We start from the raw sequence: 19,958 nt of genomic DNA on the forward strand, positions 1-19,958 counted from the left end.
TGCAAAAACCCAGCCCAAGGTGAGGAGAGCAGCAGGTTGCCCTCGCTTCCCTCACCATTTTCCCATACCCCTAGCCGCCACCAGGGCCCTGCAGCGCAGCCGCCGCACCGGCCAGGGCCGGCCGCCGCCCGCCGCCTCTACGGGCCGCCACCCCTCAAATCGAGGAGGGGAAACAATCCCCCACACTGCCCTCCTCCTTTCACCCTCGTTCCTGGCCGCCGCAAGCCCCCAGGGTCGCTGGCCCAAGGCCGCCGGCGCCCTGCACCCTTCCTCCTCTGTTTCCCATGGAGGGAGGAGGAAGAAGAGGGCATTTTGCCCAAAAACCCCCTGGCCTTCCCTCTATTTCCTAAGGAACCCTTCCACTCTTTAGTTCTTTTACAAAAGAAACCCTGCCTACTTTCCTATTCACAAATAAACCCTCCACTATATAAACATATTTATAAATAAAACCCTATTCTTTTCCAGAATGACCCAAACATTCCCCAGAATTCTAACCAGGTCCTTTCACTATTTACAAACAGGTCCCTGACTCCTTGTTTAACCCCTAAACCTCTCCGTAACCTATCATTTCATGCGCCAAACAATCTCCGATCGACCTGGAACTTTACCACACCATTCCTATTATAGTTTTGGCCATGCCATTAGGAAACCATCCAGAGATATTACTCCTATCTTCATATCGTAATTGTTTCCGATTCGAGCTCAATGATAAAACTTTTATTTCTTTTTATTGATTATGTGTTTGTTTGTATGCGTCGTAGATCACGGTGTGAACGAGGGAGAACCTGTCGACGAACAGTACTGCGAGCAAGCGAACGAGGATCAGTTCCGTGACTCCGAACCCGAAGGACAGTGCCTCGGTCAGGACTTCCCGGAAGGCTTTGAAGACGGCAAATTCAATCCCGCCCTTTGATGCATGTTTTGTCCTAGTTTTTACAAACACAACCTATTAGCCTGTTTTATAAAATTGCATATGTTTTGCCTGCTGAAAATATGGTTGGATAGCCACCCCTTGATTTGTTATAACCATTCCTTGACCACCTAGATTAATGTCTGAATGTGTTTTGTTTGGACGTTAATCGCTGCTAGAACGCTTAAGACCTTATACATAATACAACTTGTTTTATAAAGAAAATATGTGAGTGTGTGGGAAGGGAAAAATGTGGGATTTCGAAAGATGAGATTAGACGAGATGGATGGCACTTCTGTGTGAATTGCCGAATGGTGTGCTCGTGCTTGTGTGGCAGAGCAAGGAAGGGAGATATCCATCTTGTCATAACTAAGGACCGAGTTGGTGTGTCATCTCACCTAACTCCACCATCGTGCAAACCACTCGACCGTTGAATGTGCAACAGCTTAGCATAAACCCCACTAGTTAGTCTGATAGCCATCAGGAGAGCTGAGAGCAACGAGTGATCAAGGAGAAGGGATTAGCTCTGTGTGACTTATACCCCGGTTAAAACCTCTGTGATAGGTCAATGACCCCTTGGTGGATCCCGTGATGGCTAGTCAGGTCTAGCTAAGGTGGGTAATGGCTTTGTTGGGATCTACACCGACACTACGGTGATCGAGTTGTGGTACCCCGCTTGTGGGTAAAGTTGCACACCTCTGCAGAGTTAAAATCTATTCGAATAGCCGTGCCCACGGTACTGGGCGAGTTACGGTGTGGTCACATAACTAGTGTTTCTTATGGGAAGGGATGGGTTGGCGTGAGTTGTTTTGGAAAAATGTTGGGCAGTTGTGCCGTGTGCTACGGCGGATGAGGAGTCCGGTAGCAGTTTAAAACTTGGATCCTGTGTGGATCAACACTACGTGTTGCTCGGTACAAGAAAACTTGGTTTGAAAATTCTTTCTTTCAAATGAACACTTGCATAAAACTTAGCTTTTCGCAAATTAAACCCTAGCCTTATCCTTGATTTACCCTGTGCATTATATTCTATTTATACCCCCTCCGTGGGTGTGGTTGGACTTGCTGAGTACGTTTGTACTCACCCCATTCTTAACTTTTATAGAGGAAGATCCAGACTTCGTTCCCGAAGACATTGAGTAGAGGTTCCGTCCTGCACCCAACCTTGCCTGTGGATAGGGTCACCCGCAGAAAGTTTTGTATGGCGCAAGACTCTGATGACCCCCTCTTTGTAGTTAATGTCGTTGTGTGGGTGTTAGTTGTTATCCTCGCGATAGTGGCGCTTCACTGCCCACTTCCGCGTAGAGTTGTACGGTGATGTACCATCTAATGTAATAAAAGTGTTATCAGCCTCCTCAGACTGATATTGTATCACTTTTAAGTCTTCTCTTGTGAGAGGACGCTTCAGCGTGGAGTTTTGGCGGTTTTCTTAAAACCGGCCACCTACCCGGGTTTCGCGGACCCTCCAAAAACCGTGGACCGGATCCTCATCCCCACGGCGGCATCGCGGAGAAGTCTTCGACTCGAAGAAAGAACCTTGGCCGTCGGATGAGTCATTTTATCTTTTTCCGGTTTTGCCCCTACGAGCCTTCTAGTTTAATTTCAGCTCTTAGGGGTAGTTTAGTCTTTAGCCAGGGAGGTTAGGAGATTAAAAGGGAGAGGAGGGCAGCAGCAAGGGGTGGGCTTTTCTTTTCTAGAGATCTCTCCTCCGTGCGTCTCCTCCCTCTCTCTCTGTTCTTCCTCCCTCTCTTCTCTAGGGTAGGATTTGAACCATGGATTATTGAGACCTTGTGTTGAATTTGATTGGGAAAGAAGGCCCTATCCTCCTTGTGCCCTCCGGGGTTTCGATCCTGTGTCAAATTCAATGGGTCGTTTTCCTCTCGTGTGATGACTTTCGTTTTTGGTTTGACGAGTTTTGGAGCACGAGATTTTGGTGGCTTTCCGAGCTCTTTGTGATGGATCCAAACCTCTTTTATTAGTGCAAGATCACTAGGATTCACGAGCTCCCTCAAATTGATGTTCTTGCGTTTTTGAGAAAACCCCGTTCTTGCTCGGGAATTCCTCGATTCCTCCCAAACCATGGAGTAATTCGTCGATTCTTTTGGTGGGTATGTTCACAAGGTCTTTGTGATCGTGTCTGCAAAATTTGAGCCCCTTTGGACTTGTTTTGATCCTCCAATTGTCAAGTTTTCCAAAGGGCGCGGGTTGTGAAACTCCAGTTCTGCTCGAGCTGGGTTTTTCGGTATCGCCTGTTGAACCGACGCTTGAGATCAAGATCGTCGGATCAACCAGTGAGTAGAAGTTTTGGCTTTTAGGGTTTTTGGCTTTTCTGCTTGGTTGCACCGGTGCATTGGTTCCACATGCATCGGTTCAACCGGTGAAGCTTCACCAGCAATCCCTGCGTGCTGTTTCGCTCGTTGCACCGGCGTATAGAAGTTCATCAACGTCGGTTCAACCGGTGCTCAGTGCGATTCATTTTGCAGTCTCTCTAGACAACTGCACCGACGCTAGGGTTTTGTTTTCATCGGTTTAACCGGTGATCAGCACATCTCGTTTTGGTGTTCCTCTGGACAACTACACCGACGCTCTTGAACGATTTTTGTCGGATCATCCGGTGTAGTATCGCCGGTTGAACCGACGCTTTGTTACTCTCTACGTCGGATCAACCGGTGCTCGTTTTCTTTGCTGCTGGCTCTGTCTCATCGGTTGAACCGACGTTGTTCAAATCCGTACGTCGGATCAACCGGTGAGTTATACCATGCGTTCTCTATCACTGCTTCTGCGTGTTTGATTCCTCATTTTGTCTCGCTTTTCCTAAGGTTGTTTTTGTGTTGGTGTAGCTTCTCTATGGCTACTCCGCACTTCACCTAGGACGTTAGGGTTGGGTGCATACTTGGGATATTAAGCCGTATTTCCGAGTTGAGAAAAATTTCAATCGGCTCCCATTCACCCCCCTCTGGTCGCCTTTTCGGTCCCTCAATTGGTATCAGAGTTTGATTAAGGTTTTCATTATCCTAACCGGTTCGAAAACTATTTGGCGACCATGGCAAGTCTTGGTAAGATCCCTGTGTTTACCGGCGAGGACTATGCTTACTAGAAGGTTCGCATGCGCGCTTTCTTGCAGAGCTTGGGAGCCGAGGTTTGGGATATAACCAAGAATCAGGCTTACCAGGTGCTTGCCATTCGGGTCACTCCTCTTCAAGTGATCGAGCACGAGGCTAACGCCAAGGCTGTCAATGCCTTGTTCACTGGCGTTTCTCGTGCAGAGTTCTCACACGTCCAGGGTTTTCAGGAAGCCCACAAGGTTTGGACGTGCCTTGAGAACTACCACGAGGGCACACCTCAGGTTAAGGCTAGACTTTTCGAGACTCACCGGCGTGAATATGAGAACTTCACACAGGGGCCGGGTGAGAGCATTGGCGATATGTTCAGTCGGTTTCAATCGATTGTGAACAAAGTCAGTGCTAACAGATCTGCTGATGCCCTTGACTACACAGAGCATGAGAAGGCTCTCAAGTTGCTCTACTCACTTGATCGCTCTGTGTGGGATCTCAAGGTGAACACGATCATTGAGTCTGCAGGCTATGAGACTCTGACCGTGAATGAGCTCTTCAGCAAGCTCATGGCCACTGAGGTGGATAACCAGACACGAGCCAAGCTCAATGGTGCCCCTCCTTCCAAGAGCATAGCTCTTGTGACTGGCCTAGGTGGATCGAGCTCTAACGCTAACTCTGCTCTTGGATTTTCTCTTACCTCTTTGCCTTCTGTTACAGATGAGCAGTTGGAGACACTGGGCGATGACGACTTGTGCCTCCTCATCAGTAAGTTCCAGCGTATCTACCACAACAGGCAGAGGCGAAAGAACCCTGGGTGCTACCACTGCGGTGATCCGAGCTACTTCATCGCCGACTGCCCCAAGAAGTCCGGCGGTGGCCAGAACAACAACTTCGACTACTACCGCCACCGCCACCGCGACGAGGGAGGCTCCAAAAGGAGCGTCGGCGCCACAGGCACCGCAGCCATGACCGGGACAAGGGAGGGCGCTTCGACAAGGAGTCGATCAAAAAGCGCTTCTAGTACAAGGCCAAGAAGCGGGAGAAGACTTTCTTAGTGCAGCTCAGCGACTTTGACAAGAGCTCCGACACCGACCGCTCTTCTTCATCGACCTCCGGCGACGATGACAACAAGAAGAAGAAGCGGGACAAGGAAGCCACCGGCTTCATCGGCCTTTGCTTGGCGGCCGGTCGGCGCAAGAGTTTCTGCTCCATGGCGGGTGAGACCAATGGTGCTCGTGCGTCTCCAGGTGGACATGCTACACCGACGCACAACGTCTCTTCTCCTGGATCCGAGAGTGATTCAGAGGTAAACTCCACTATCGACCTACTTGATACTGAGGTTAGTGAGTTGTATGCCGCTCTCGACAATCAGAAAAAGCTGCTTAAGGAAGCAGCTAGAGAGCATAAGCGGCTTAGGGCTGAGCTGGCTTGTGCTAGAGAGAAATCTGGTGAGGATGAGTGTGCTGGCTGCATATCTCACATGAACGATCTTGTTGCTCTCCGTGCCAAGCATGATGAGAACGTAACGAACTTGGATGTTGCCAAGATCTCGCTGGCTGACGTGTCTCATGAGCTAGCCAGGGCCAAGCATGAGCTTGAACTGGCCAAGGACGCTCCTTTCGTTAGTGATGTGCTCGAATGTGATGAGTGCTCCATCTTTAAGTCTAGTCTAGCTTCTTTGCAATCTAAGTTTGCTACTGTTGTGTGTGAGCTAGAGGAGCTTAGGTCTAGGCCTGTTCTGTTTGGTGCTTGTAAGCTTTGTCCCACGCTTAAGTTGGAGATAGATGAGAAAAGCTCTTTGATTAAGTCTTTGGGGAAGACTAAGGTCGTGGAGTCTAGCCCACCTATTGATTGTCTTGTTTGCCCTGGTCTGATTTCTGATTTGGATGATCTTGCTGTAGAGAAAGCCAACTTGGAGAATGAGAACACATATCTTAGGGCGATTCTTAGTTGGGTTTCTGGTCGTGAGCCGCAGTTGGGCATGATGATCAAGCAGTTTAAGCGTGGTGATGGGTTTGGGGTCGGTTACACCTACACGCAGTAAGACTTTGACATGTTGTATGGTAAGATCGGCAAGGCTGCTAGAGTTCCGAGTGCTCTAAACACTGCTAGTACGAGCACGCATCCTTCGCTTGTTGACCCCGTGGATGGTGTGCTTAAAGAACCACCAAAAGCACCTCCACAGAAGCAGGTTTGGATTCCAAAGCCCAATAAGCTGAGGAATCCCCTCGATATGCTCCCTGCTGCCACAGCCCAGGTTGCCCAGAAGAAGGGGCTGCTCCTTTCCGTCCAAAGGCGGGGCCTCCACCTCCCAAGAGAGAGGTGAGGTACCACTGCGAGTACTGTCTCAGAGATGGTCACTTGGAGGAGTTTTGCTTCAGGAGGAAGTGAGCTGTGAGGCATGAGCAGGAGAGATGTAACTCGAACATGTACTCTGCTCGAGTACATGGTCCTCCTCGGCGTGGTGGTAGGCAAGATGCTAGGGCGCACCGTGTAGGTGGAGGACAGGACGGTGGTGATTACCGTGCTCCAGCAGGTGGTCGCTTTGCCGGTCGTGCTCCTGGTCGTCCTCAGTACGGCTATGGACCACGAGACCGAGGCTTTGGAGGAGGTTACGAGACACCACGCTTTCCACGTACGCTTTGCTTTGGTGATACGCTTTGCCTGATTTTGCTAACCCTTCTGTAGAGCAAATGGCTCGACACTGGTTTGCTTCACACTTTGCTAACCCCAGTGTTGAGACATTTGCTCACCCTTTGTCTCAGTACTGATGTGCAGGCTAGAGGCTTAGAGAACAAGTGGATCATGGACTCTAGTTGTTCACATCATATGACCGGTATTGACAAGTGGTTCTCCAGCCTCACCCCGATGCGCTCAAAGGAGTACATTGTGTTCGGGGACAATGGAAGAGGAAAGGTACGTGGAATGGATGTTGTTCATGTTTCCGATCGCTTTACCCTGAGAGAAGTTGCTTTGGTTTCGAACCTTGGGTTCAATTTGCTCTCTGTTTCGCAACTTCTTGATGAGGGGTTTGAAGTTCGCTTCAAGGAGGGTTGTTCTCGTATTTTAGATTCCAGAGGAGATTTGGTTTGCCGAATTTTACCTCACGATTGGGTTTTCTTGGTTGACTTCTCTGGAACTTCTCTTGGTCCTCCTTGTTGCTTGTTGGCTGGTCCTTCTTCTGATTTGTGGAAGTGGCATAGGAGACTAGGACATTTGAGCTTTGACTTGTTGTCGAGACTTAGCTCACTTGGCCTGATCCGAGGATTGCCCAAATTGAAGTTTGAAAAGAATCTTGTTTGCCTCCCGTGTCGCCACGGGAAGATGGTTGCCACCTCTCATCCGCCGATTAATCAAGTGATGACCACTCACCTTGGAGAGTTGTTACACATGGACACAGTAGGTCCTTCAAGGGTGATGTCGGTTGGTGGGAAGTGGTACGTTCTTGTGATCGTGGATGACTTTTCTCGCTATTCTTGGGTCTTTTTCCTGAGAATCAAGGATGAGGCTTTTGAGTTTGTTCGAGACTTGATCTTGAGGTTGAAAAATAAGCTACCCCATGCCATGAGAGCGATTCGCAGTGACAATGACACATAATTCAAAAATGCTCGTTTTGACACCTTTTGCAGTGATCAAGGTCTTGAACACCAGTATTCTTCCCCCTACACTCCACAACAGAATGGGGTTGTAGAGCGGAAGAATCGGACGCTGGTTGAGATGGCTAGGACGATGCTCGATGAGCATAGGACTCCTAGAAAGTACTGGGCTGAGGTGGTTAACATTGCTTGTTATGTGTCAAATCGTATTTTTTTTGCGTGCTTTCATGCACAAGACTTCTTATGAGTTGCGATTTGGACGCCAGCACAGTGTTGACCATATCAGAGTGTTCGGTTGCCGGTGTTTTGTGCTGAAGGAAGGAAATCTTGATAAGTTTGAGTCTCGATCGTCTGACGGTATTTTTATCGGTTACGCTTCTCACTCTAGAGCTTACCGTGTGCTGATTATTGATACTAACATCGTCAGAGAGACTTGTGAAGTCACTTTCGACGAGACTGCACCGTGCAATTTTTCTGTCTTTGAGGTTGCAGGAGATGATGAGCTCGGCACCCCCATCTTTGAAGATGAGGAGGAAGAAGCTGCAGAGGGTAATGCTGAGGCTACCAAGCGTGCTGTGGACCCAGCCGCCTCTGCCACGAGCTCGGACGATGACGACGGCCCCGACCCAACTACATCCACTTCCCGGGGGCCGATCGAGTAGGTGACTCAGCCTTCACCAGCTGCACCTGAGGAGACACCAGTTTTCGTTGAGGAGGAGGTGACTTCAACAAGGGAAGCACCGCGACACATTCAGCGTCGTCATCCACCTCAACAGATGCTAGGTGACCTCAACGAGCGAGTCACAAGGTCTAAGGTAACATTTATCGCTGGCTTTGCTCATTCGGTGTTTGTTGCTTCTTTTGAGCCCAAAAATGTTGGACACACACTTTCTGACTCCAATTGGGTCAATACCATGCATGAGGAACTTGAAAATTTTGAAAGGAATCAGGTTTGGGTTTTGGTTGAGCCTCCGCCTGCTTGTAACCCCATTGGAACTAAGTGGGTTTACAAGAACAAGCAAGGTGAAGATGGGTTGGTAGTGCGGAACAAGGCTCGACTTGTAGCCCAGGGGTTTTGTCAAAATGAAGGGACAGATTATGAGGAAACTTTTGCCCCGGTAGCATGCTTAGAAGAGATTCGAATTTTTCTTGCATTTGCTGCTTTCAAGGGTTTTAAAGTTTTCCAAATGGATGTGAAATCTGCCTTCTTAAATGGTTTTATTGAAGAGGAAGTTTATGTGAAACAACCCACTGGTTTTGAAAATCTCAAGTTTTCAAACCGAGTTTACAAACTTCAGAAATCTCTTTATGGTTTGAAACAGGCGCCTAGAGCTTGGTACGATAGGTTTAAAAATTTCTTGCTAGCTCAAGGTTTTAAAATGGGATGTGTTGATAAAACCTTGTTCCTCATGCGCTCTGGCTCTGACTTTTTGTTGGTTCAGATTTACGTGGATGATATCATCTTTGGTGGCTTTTCTCACGCTCTTGTTTCCAAGTTTTCTGAGCAGATGTCCAGGGAGTTCGAGATGAGCATGATGGGTGAGCTGCAGTTCTTCCTCGGGCTGCAGATCAAGCAAACTCCTCAGGGCACGTTCGTTCATAAAGCCAAGTACACCAAGGACTTGCTGCGGAAGTTCGACATGAGTGGCCTGTCTCCTCAGCCGACTCCGATCGACACATATACGGCGCTTGATGAGGACTTAGATGGCGAGGAGGTGGACCAGAAGGAGTATAGGAGCATGATAGGCTCCCTCCTGTACCTGACGGCGACCCGGCCGGACATTCAGTTTGGGGTCGGCCTCTGTGAGCGGTATCAGGCTTCACCGCGCACCTCCCATAAGCAAGTGGTGAAACGCATCTTTAGGTACCTCAAGTTCACTCCTGAGTTCGGTCTTTGGTATTCTGCAGATTCATCTCTTGCTTTAGTTGGTTTCTCGGATGCCGATTTTGGTGGGTGCCGGTTGGATCGCAAGTCGACTTCTGGCACTTGTCACTTTCTCGGTACATTGCTGGTTTCGTGGTCCTCTAGCAAGCAAGCTAGTGTAGCACTCTCTTCCACAGAAGCCGAATACGTTATGGGTTGAGTTTTGGTAGGGTTCCCATATTTGTAGACAACATGTCTTCCATTTGCATTGCAAAGAACCCAGTGCTCCACTCCAGAACCAAACACATAGACATCAGGTTCCACTTCCTGCGAGATAACCATGAGAGAGGCCACATAGACATGATCCATGTACCATCCGAGAGGCAAACCGCAGATATTCTTACCAAACCACTTGAGCTTGAGACTTTTGCTCGCTTGCGAGGGGAGCTTGGGGTTTGTTACCCCTTTTAGTTGCTAGTTTTTTCTTAGGTTAGCTTTGTAGGCCTTGGTTCCTTGTTCTCTTCGTTTTTCTAGGTTTGGTAGCTGCATTTTGCACTTGCATTGTACATTTCAGCATTTTTGCATTGCCTCACTTGCACTAGCATTCATGAATACTTTGCTATGATCCTCTGGTGCTTGCTAGTGTTAGTCCATAAATGTGATCATGAATAGCTTGCTCCACTGTGTATATTACATCCTCTGAGTATAGCTACTTTTGTTTTGAAAATCTGAAAACTTGGTCACCCGGTCTTGGCTACTAGCATGTTAGGGCGTGTTGATATGCTTTGCTATCTTATTCATGCTAGTGTAGCTTCTTGATACTTGTTGCAATTCATCCTGGTTCAGCAATTCATATTTGACCTGATCTAAAATTGATAAAATTGCTTGAATTGTGCTTGAAATGGAATGAAAAGATCCAGGTGGGATTGTTTGTCGCACTGACCGAGCTTTCGGGACGGCTCACTTTGCACTTGTGAGAACCCGGGTAAGGCTGTGCATGACTGAAACAAGTGTCTTAAGCTTCTGGTTGCCTTTGGCATAGGCTTGGCCTCGTTGCTAAGTAATGCATGATAAGTTTTCAACCCCTGGCATTAATAATTGCTTGATATAATTTGATTGCATAATAGATGTTTGCAACATGCCTTGGCTGTTTTTGGCTCACCTGTATGAGTTTGATTAGCACTGATTTCCATTCCCTACATGTTAGTGCTAGATCATGGGTGATGCTTTTATTTCTGCTAAATTGAACTTGCTAAGCTCTAGACATGATCTGATATACCCTGTTGAGCTAGATATAAGTCTTATTTATGGATGCACATGTGCTTGTGACTAGTTGTTGCTCATATCTTTGTATCCCTGAATGCTTTCACTTACACCTCCTGCATTGCATTAATTGCATAGCATATTTTCAGGGGGAGCTTTAGGTCCGTTTAGCCTTGATGTGTGCATTTGCCAACAAGGGGGAGAAGTTTAGTGATCGAACAAGGGGAGAATTGTTTGATTTTTGAGAGAACCAAAAACTTGTTGTGCACAGGGCTTTGAGAGTGCATACATGTGGTGAGAGTTGCACTGGTGAGGAGGAAATGCGTTTCAGGGGGAGTTTCTGCTTTGTTTGGCTCCTAGTTTCCTCGTCACTTCTGCATGACTGTGTCGAGCCCTGCCTCTGTCCTTGAGGAGTCATGCTTGTCTTTGATCGATTGCGTCGAGCCATTGCCCTTGTTTTAGGAAATCGATCTTTGCTTGGTTCAAGTGACCTGTTCTTGTTTCTTTTGAGCTTTTGTCACTTGTTCGAGTTCTCCTTCTTCCTTGTTTTTCTCGGTTTTTGCTTCTCTCTTAGTTTGTTTTTGTTTCGTTTGTGGTGTGTTGACAATGCACTCATCAAGGGGGAGATTGAGGAATGTTGAGTACCTTCTCCTAGATGTGATGAGTGAATTGTCAACCGTGCAGTGTGATCGTGTGCTTGGTCTTTGGTTGCAGGTACACGGGCGTTGAGTGTCGACGGAGAGCTACCGTGGAGGTGCTGTGGCCGATGGACCGTGCGGTGGACGGCGGTGAAGGGCAGCCGGGACCGGAGCACGGGCCGGGCGGCAGCTATGGCGTCCACTCCTGGATCGAGGGCGTAAGTGCCGGTGGATGGCGGGTTTCTTTGTTTGCGCCACAAAACCAAGCTGGCGGACGGCGGTTGAAGACGCCAAGTCGTGGAGGCACGTGCGTCGGTCTCGGCGCTGGCGGAGGAACGGGCGTCGACGGCGTCTAGGGCCTCGCTGCGGGCGAGGAGGTGACGGGCGTCGGGCGGCGTCTAGGGCCGTCAGAAGGCCGAGGCGGGAACGGCGTCCAGGACCATGGAGTGGAGGCGGGAATCTTCCCGCGCGTGGAGTTTTGGCAGTTTTCTCAAAACCGGCCACCTACCCGGGTTTCGCGGACCCTCCAAAAACCGCGGACCGGATCCTCATCCCCACGGCGGCATCGCGGAGAAGACTTCGTCTCGAACAAAGAACCTTGGCCGTCGGATGAGTCCTTGTATCTTTTTCCGGTTTTGCCCCTACAGGCCTTCTAGTTTAATTTCAGCTCTTAGGGGTAGTTTAGTATTTAGCCAGGGAGGTTAGGAGATTAAAAGGGAGAGGAGGGCAGCAGCAAGGGGTGGGCTTTTCTTTTCTAGAGATCTCTCCTCCGTGCGCCTCCTCCCTCTCTCTCTGTTCTTCCTCCCTCTCTTCTCTATGGTAGGATTTGAACCATGGATTATTGAGACCTTGTGTTGAATTTGATTGGGAAAGGAGGCCCTATCCTCCTTGTGCCCTCCGGGGTTTTGATCCTGTGTCAAATTCAATGGGTCGTTTTCCTCTCGTGTGATGACTTTCGTTTTTGGTTTGACGAGTTTTGGAGCACGAGATTTTGGTGGCTTTCTGAGCTCTTTGTGATGGATCCAAACCGCTTTTATTAGTGCAAGATCACTAGGATTCACGGGCTCCCTCAAATTGACGTTCTTGTGTTTTTGAGAAAACCCCGTTCTTGCTCGGGAATTCCTCGATTCCTCCCAAACCATGGAGTGATTCGTCGATTCTTTTGGTGGGTATGTTCACAAGGTCTTTGTGATCGTGTCTGCAAAATTTGAGCCCCTTTGGGCTTGTTTTGATCCTCCAATCGTCAAGTTTTCCAAAGGGCGCGGGCTGTGAAACTCCAGTTCTGCTCGAGCTGGGTTTTTCGGTATCGCCGGTTGAACCGACGCTTGAGATCAAGATCGTCGGATCAACCAGTGAGTAGAAGTTTTTGCTTTTAGGGTTTTTGGCCTTTCTGCTAGGTTGCACCGGTGCATTGGTTCCACATGCATCGGTTCAACCGGTGAAGCTTCACCATCAATCCCTGCGTGCTGTTTCGCTCGTTGCACCGGCGTATAGAAGTTCGTCAACGTCGGTTCAACCGGTGCTCAGTGCGATTCGTTTTGCAGTCTCTCTGGACAACTGCACCGACGCTAGGGTTTTGTTTTCATCGGTTTAACCGGTGCTCAGCACATCTCGTTTTGGTGTTCCTCTGGACAACTACACCGGCGCTCGTGAACGATTTTTGTCGGATCATCCGGTGTAGTATCCCCGGTTGAACCGACGCTTTGTTACTCTCTACGTCGGATCAATCGGTGCTCGTTTTCTCTGCTGCCGGCTCTGTCTCATCGGTTGAACCGACGTTGTTCAAATCCGTATGTCGGATCAACCGGTGAGTTATACCATGCGTTCTCTATCGTTGCTTCTGCGTGTTTGATTCCGCATTGCCTCGTTTTTCCTAAGGTTGTTTTTGTGTCGGTGTAGCTTCTCTATGGCTACTCCGCACTTCACCTAGGACGGTAGGGTTGGGTGCATACTTGGAATATTAAGCCGTATTTCCGAGTTGAGAAAAATTTCAATTCGGCTCCCATTCACCCCACTCTGATCGACTTTTCGGTCCCTCACATGAGTTGAGCTGGACGGCGGAGGAGCTGAGATTGCAAATTGCACGGCGGCGGTGGAGCTCTGTGTTCTTGCGGCCGAATAAAAAACTACTGCTGTCAAGCTGCAGACATCAAAAGCGCACAAAACGCAGCCCTTTCTTCGATGAAATTCGTACAAACCAAACCTTTCACGATAGCTTCAGTTTCTTCTGTTGTGCAGGGCGCTGCTGGACTATTTGATCTAACATGGTTTACAATTGGGCTCTTCTACGACTCGCGTTGAAGCTCTACCGTATTATGTAATTTCGTTGTTTCGATAAGTAATGAAATTCGAGCATAGCCCTAGTGGAAAAATTGGGATCTTCTTCGGCGCACAATACTGAGTTATACTACTATTTGAAAATGACTAGTATATAAATATCAGACGGTTGAGATTAATTGTATACTAACTAGAAAGGCCACCCGCGCAATTGCGCGGCTAGATTTTTACCATCTCTAATGTTATATTTTTAATTAATTAATTAATTAATTATTTATTATTTGTGCAGCTAGGTGTAAGTATATTTAAGGTTACACTTTTTTAATCGGCTTTCATAAAGCAATTTTTTTTTGACAAAAATCAAGATCTATTAAAACTATTTTGACGATCAATAATTTTCAGATGCAATTTCCAGAAGGAATAAATTACACAAACTAAAGCTATATTTAGCAAGATCTAATTATCCAGATTGTTCCATGTTGTTTATGAGTCTTAAAATTTTACTAGAGCCTATTATAAGCATGAACATGCTTTAGTAAAAATATCAGCATCTTTCTCCTACCGAATAATTAGTATTGCATTTTCTTAACTTAACATATGCATAATTATTTGATTTTTTATCAATCTTTATGCTTGTAGAAAAAGTGAATTAAAACTTATGATAGTAATTTTTAAGAATTTTCTAGCTTACCCAACACTAGTTGTTTGGAGTCTCATTACTATGTACATATTGGATTAGTTTCTTTATAATGGCATGGTGGGCTATATTTAGTCAAACACAGTGGTATTTTGAGCCGATTTTTATTGTAATGACAGTGGTAGATAATTTCAATTTCTCTTATTTTCTTCGATTAATGTGAGAATTTTTAAGCCTTAAGATCGAACCTGGAGGTTCCGTTTGTTGGCCAAATAATAAGATACCTCAGCACACTGTGAGGCTACAACTTTTCTACTTTTTCCAGCGTGGTGCTATTGTGTGCAAATATTTTTCTGAAGCTTGTTCGGAATTTTTTTTATCAATATTTATTCCCGTAGAAAAAATAAATTAAAAATCATGATCGTAATTTTTAAGAATCTTCTAGCTTACCCAATGCTAGTTGTTTGGAGTCTCATTACTATGTTATAAATATTGGATTAATTTCTTTATAATGGCGCGGCGGTCTATATTTAGTTAGATTAATTTTTTTATAATGGCATGGTAGTCTATATTTAGTCAGACACAGGGGTATTTTGGGTCAATTTTTATTATAATGGCAGTGGTGTGTAATTTTATTTTTTCTTATTTTCTCCGATTAATGTGAGAATTTTTACGCCTTCAGAGTGAACATGGAGGCTCCGTTTGTTGGCAAATAATAAGATAATAGATAAAACTTCTCTATGGTACATGTGGTATGCATAAGGAGTATAGGAAGTAAGAGGCAATTTTGGAAAAACAAATGTTGAAGGCATGCCTGTAATGTAACCCAGCAGTGAAATCATCATTGTTACTTTACCATTTATTTTACGTTTTCATTTGCATCCTATCCTGTTCACTTCTCTCTTCTTCTTCCCGTGTCTGCGGCGACAGCGTTGGAGGAGGTACTGTGGTGCGGACCACTACTACAAAAAGCATTTGTGGGGGCAGTTAAAAACACATCTTTTAGGAGTGGACAACGTACCTGTTGCTAGTTTCTCTGCTAAAAATACCTTTTTTAGGGGCGGGTAACGAAACCGCCCTTAAAAATCCATTTTCTGGGGTGGGCCACCCCTCATCCGCCACTGGAAATATATTTGTAGAGGCAGGTCACCCCCACCCGCTTTGGTGTATACCTGCAGGTTTTTCATAGCCATTTCTATCATACTTGGAGATGGCCTCTACAACATGGTCAAGATATTTTTCATCATTGCTAGGGAATTCTGCAATGTGCAATCAAAACAACGCAATCTTCCTGTTCAAGCTCTGGAAGGTAATTTTTTACTTCTTAGTTGTCACGTGTCACAATGTGTTCACCACATAATGTGAAACGAGTTTCTGTCTTGAGAGTATTACTTGGGTCATTTCCTGTTCTGTTTTACAAAAAGTTTACTCTCTTCTTCACTTGTTGTGCATATTCTGTTTTATTTCTTTCAGCATACTATCTTCCCAGACTATTTGTCCAATGTTTGTCTCATGGTAGTTTTTGCAGATGATTGGAGCTCTGAATAATTACCGGATGAGAAACTACAAACAGGAGGTTCCTGGAGGCCACCAGCGCAAGGGGGTGCTCCAGCCGGCATCGCTGCAGAGCTCCGATATCAAGCTGGAATAGATCAAGACGACACTGCACGTACACAGCTGATTTGAAGGAAGCAGAGTGGTTTCGTCGTTGTTTGTCAGGGAGCGTCCCGGCCAAACCGGGGCCAAGTGCGAAATATTGAAGGGCCCTAGTGGCCTAGTAAAATTAAACAATAGTAACACCTAACAAGTAACAATAGAACTGATTTTGATGGCTGGATTCATATTTTCTAGACTGATTTGCCAACGGCATCACATACAATGAAAAGAACAAAATTAATAGATGTATTTTAATCATCAACATAATGAAATGATGAAATAAGAAAAATAACACGATACTCTTAAGTCTTACTCGACGTTGAGGCTCCCGTGGCTGTCTGGGAGTGGCCATGGCCCATGGCCATGCGTCTACCGACAAGCGTCGGCGAGTCGACACTACAACTGCCAGGCGCGAGTCCGCTCCGCCTCCGTGATGCTGAGGCACAAGTGTTGAGTGTCAGTTCGCGATAGGAGAGGAAGCGGTGTCGGTCTTGCCTTCGGTGTTGGTGATCGATTCGAGCGTTGCTGCGGCCGCCGAGTGGAAGGCTGAGTTGGGCGATCGACAATTAGAAATACGATGTAACTTGTAGGTGCAATTTAGGTCTCGTTTTGCTACGAATTTGGCTGCAAATTAATGAAATTGAAGCCTTCTATATTACTATACATAAGGTATACTTCACATTTTGAGGCTCTTCAAATTTGGAGGCCCTTCGCACAGCCCACCCGCACGGGGCCGAGGACTCCCCCACCGCGATCGAACGGGAATGGGTACATTCAAATAACGTTAGAGCGAAATTGTTTGAAAATCCGATTGACAAGTGATCGATGGGCTCTCAGTTGTCACGTTCGTGCCATGATAGTATCAGGTGTATTTGTGCTAAGATTTTGTACCCTGTGCCCAGTAGCCACACTACAGCTTAGTTACAAGTTAAAAAGGGAAAACCATTAGCTTTGTTACAAGTTCTCTTGTTTCTGTGCTTTGATTTACATTAACATTGCACAAACACGAAAAACTTTAGCAACCAGCAAATACAAAAAGATGTTAATTTTTGACCAGATCGAAAGCATCAATTGAAGTAGGATTCCAAACTGGTTTATTCTAGCATCCTTCTGCTCTTATGGTTTAGTTAGTGTCCCCAGCTCTGCTTTGGTGGTCTATAACATGCTTTCTATAAAAGCTGGGAATGATAAACCCTGTTTCGAATGGGGAAAAAACATGATGACTTCTGCTGCTTTGATACTAATCCTCCTCCTGCGAAGAGACCATGTTTGCATGTTGAGCACAGGGCAACACCAAACTTGCTGCGCCAAAGCCCTGCTTGGAGTTCTAGTGTTAACGAAACTAGTGCCTCTCAACTACCATTATTCGAGCATCAATGGGTGAGCAGCAAGCATTGCGTCTGATGCCTTCATCATCTCTGGTGCCACATATTCTGAAAATTGATCTAGCACAGCATGAAAATGACAAGATTTACTTGATCAACGTTTTTGAGTCACTGCGCAGGAATTCATTTGGAGATATGACAAGCTAGGAGACTTGAAAATTTTCCCGAAAAAAAAAACAGCCAGGAGAGGCTTGATATTAAGAGAAAGAAGAGCATATAGATATCTCTGTTTTGCTAATACAAGAATGTACACTACAGTCACAAGAAGTTTTTGTAATGCTTCAGCTTTTTAGATGTTTCACTCACAGCTTGAGAAGCAACAATGTTAACATTCTATCCCAAAATCTACACAGAAGGAAACACAAGTAGATGTACCTACGTAGACTAGTCTGGTGTGGTGCTCTTGTCCAGCCTTCGAATAGTTTTTTTTTTTGTTGCGAATTCAGCCTTCGAATAACTCTTGCAACATCTCTTGCAGGTTTGAGGGACTGAATTTTAGGGGGACATTTCTGTTGTCATCCCCTACGTACCTCTTGTAGCCTGGTATGACTTCATCTATGATAGCTCTGCGCAGCCTACTCCTCAGCTTGGGGTCGGGGACCTTCCACAACTTTTGGGTATTATACATCTTCTGAAATTCGAACTCGAACTTAGGCAGGGGAGAGTAGTTTTTCCCCAAGCAATTAGGTGTAGGATTGATCAAGCATGACAACACCAGTGCCCATGATACCTGCATATACCTCTTCATATAGTCCTCAGCTTTGCCAGCGAGGTCTTCCTTGTAGGACTTGGGGAAATAAGGAGTGTCGTGGAGTTGATCCGCTATGAAAGATGAGTTGTTGAGCAAGAATAAGAACCTGAGGCCCTGATCTGGGGATGCTTCTGATTTGTTAGCAAGCTTTTCTTCTAGAAAAGATATCGTCTCCATTGCCAGGCTTGTCACAGGTTGTACGGCTCCAAATCGAGGAACATACTTACCGAGACTAGCAGCTTCCGATACAACTGGCGTCAGTAACCAGTAATTATGTTGCAGGAACATTACGTACACCATAACGGACCTGGTGGCCTTGTCAATATCCGATGATCCTTGTGGAGCTTGAGTACCTGATGAGCCTTGGACGTCCTCCGGTGATTCCAGGAGTCGAGTCCTAATCTCCTCCAGTGCGCTCCATATGGCCTCGCCCACCATGTCCTCCTTTGCTGATAGGACGTCAACTATCTCGCGAAGTATCGTTGCAACTTCTGCAGAGGATGATGATACCAACCGGATCTTAATCCAGGCCAGCTTGGACATAGCCTCATGTACACGGAGCAGGTTGTGGAGCTTGTTGTATATATGGTGCCGGTGTGTATGTGCCGGCACCGAATTGGTAATAAAAACTTGACGAGTAAGATTTGGAGCAACAATGAAGTCAACAAAAGTGAGCATCTTCAACATGGCTTGCTGGGTGAAGCTTGCTAGCTGCAAGTGTTCTGCCATATTTTGTTCCTCGTCACTCTCCGTAGCAAGCTCTTCTTCCTCCGCGGAGTCGCGGCTGGGAAGGAACCTCGACGTGATCAGGCGGAAGGTATCTACGATTTCGGTGAGAGCCGGGATCCATCTGGATGCATCAAGAGCATGCTTGAATTCCCCTGCAGGTGCACCATCAGCGACGTGTAGAACCCACCTGACGCCCAGCTCCGTGAACCACCTCTCCAGGACATTCAGGTCGCCTCCTTCGGCGCTGCATTTCCCCGACGGCGCACCGAAGAATTCCTTGGCAAGGATTTTAATTTGCTTCATTTTCGTCGCCTTCTTTGTTAGGGACGGAACAAACTCAACAGCCTTATTCATCTCCATTTCCTGGATCTGCCTGTCCGCCTCCATTTCCTGGATCTTCTCCCCGCTCGCCGTTTCTTTTGGGGACTGAACAAACTCGAGATCCATGACAGCCTCCTCCATCTCCATAGAAACTGGATCCTCCATCTCCATTTCTTGGAAGTGCCTGGCCACCTCCATAAACCTCCAGGACAGCTGAGAGCCGGTGGACGCGCTGTAGCCAGTTGAGACCGTACCTGAGCTGCTGGTGTAGGAATTGGATCCAGTCTCCTTGAGGTAGTAGTTCCAAGGCCCACGGCGGCCATCCCTGCCCGTCGACTCCATGCTAGCCTGGCGATCTGCAGAGAGCAATCTCCCGATCGAGGCGGAGCCGATGTCCTTTGACTTGATTCACGAGTAGCGCGTTTGAGGAAGAGCTGAAGAGGGGACGGACGGAACACCTTGGTCTGCAACACGGAATCGTGGTGAGATATGGTGGACTCGGAGTCAATTTTTTTCACACGCGAATTTTTTTTCAAAAAAGACTGAATACATGCATGAAGTGCTAAATGAACTTTATTTACGAAATCTTTTTACGGATAGGCGTAACTTTTCGAGACGAATCTAATGAGCTAAGTTCCACCATGAGTCCAGGGGCCTATTTGCAATTATTTCTGAGAGTGGAAGGGCCTGATCATAATTTCTAGAAATATCCGGGACATACTGAAAATGTGTAGGGGTTTATTTAAAATTAATTATATATGGTGGGGGGGTTTGTTTGCAAAAAGGGAAAACAAGGAGGGTCTTTTTTGGAAAAAGGGTTATAAAGGGTGGAGTTCTTTAGTAAATAGAGGAAAGGTGGGGGGGGTCTTTGGGCAAAA

The 19,958-nt window shown here is 46.7% G+C and overlaps 1 protein-coding gene across 1 annotated transcript; it reads right to left on the reverse strand.

Moving 5' to 3' along the window:
* Positions 1 to 17,476: 17,476 nt before the first annotated feature.
* Positions 17,477 to 19,583, reverse strand: LOC120640754. Its single transcript, XM_039916675.1, has one exon. It carries the CDS (start codon positions 19,420 to 19,422, stop codon positions 17,722 to 17,724), a length of 1,701 nt encoding a protein of 566 aa, XP_039772609.1. The 5' UTR covers positions 19,423 to 19,583; the 3' UTR covers positions 17,477 to 17,721.
* Between the last annotated feature and the right edge of the window lie 375 nt (positions 19,584 to 19,958).

The sequence above is a fragment of the Panicum virgatum genome, chromosome 7K (assembly GCF_016808335.1).
Source record: "Panicum virgatum strain AP13 chromosome 7K, P.virgatum_v5, whole genome shotgun sequence".
NCBI lineage: Eukaryota > Viridiplantae > Streptophyta > Magnoliopsida > Poales > Poaceae > Panicum > Panicum virgatum.

Coding starts and splice junctions, on each gene's coding strand:
- LOC120640754 (XM_039916675.1), bottom strand. CDS start 19,422: ATGGAGTCGACGGGCAGGGATGGCCGCCGTGGGCCTTGGAACTACTAC.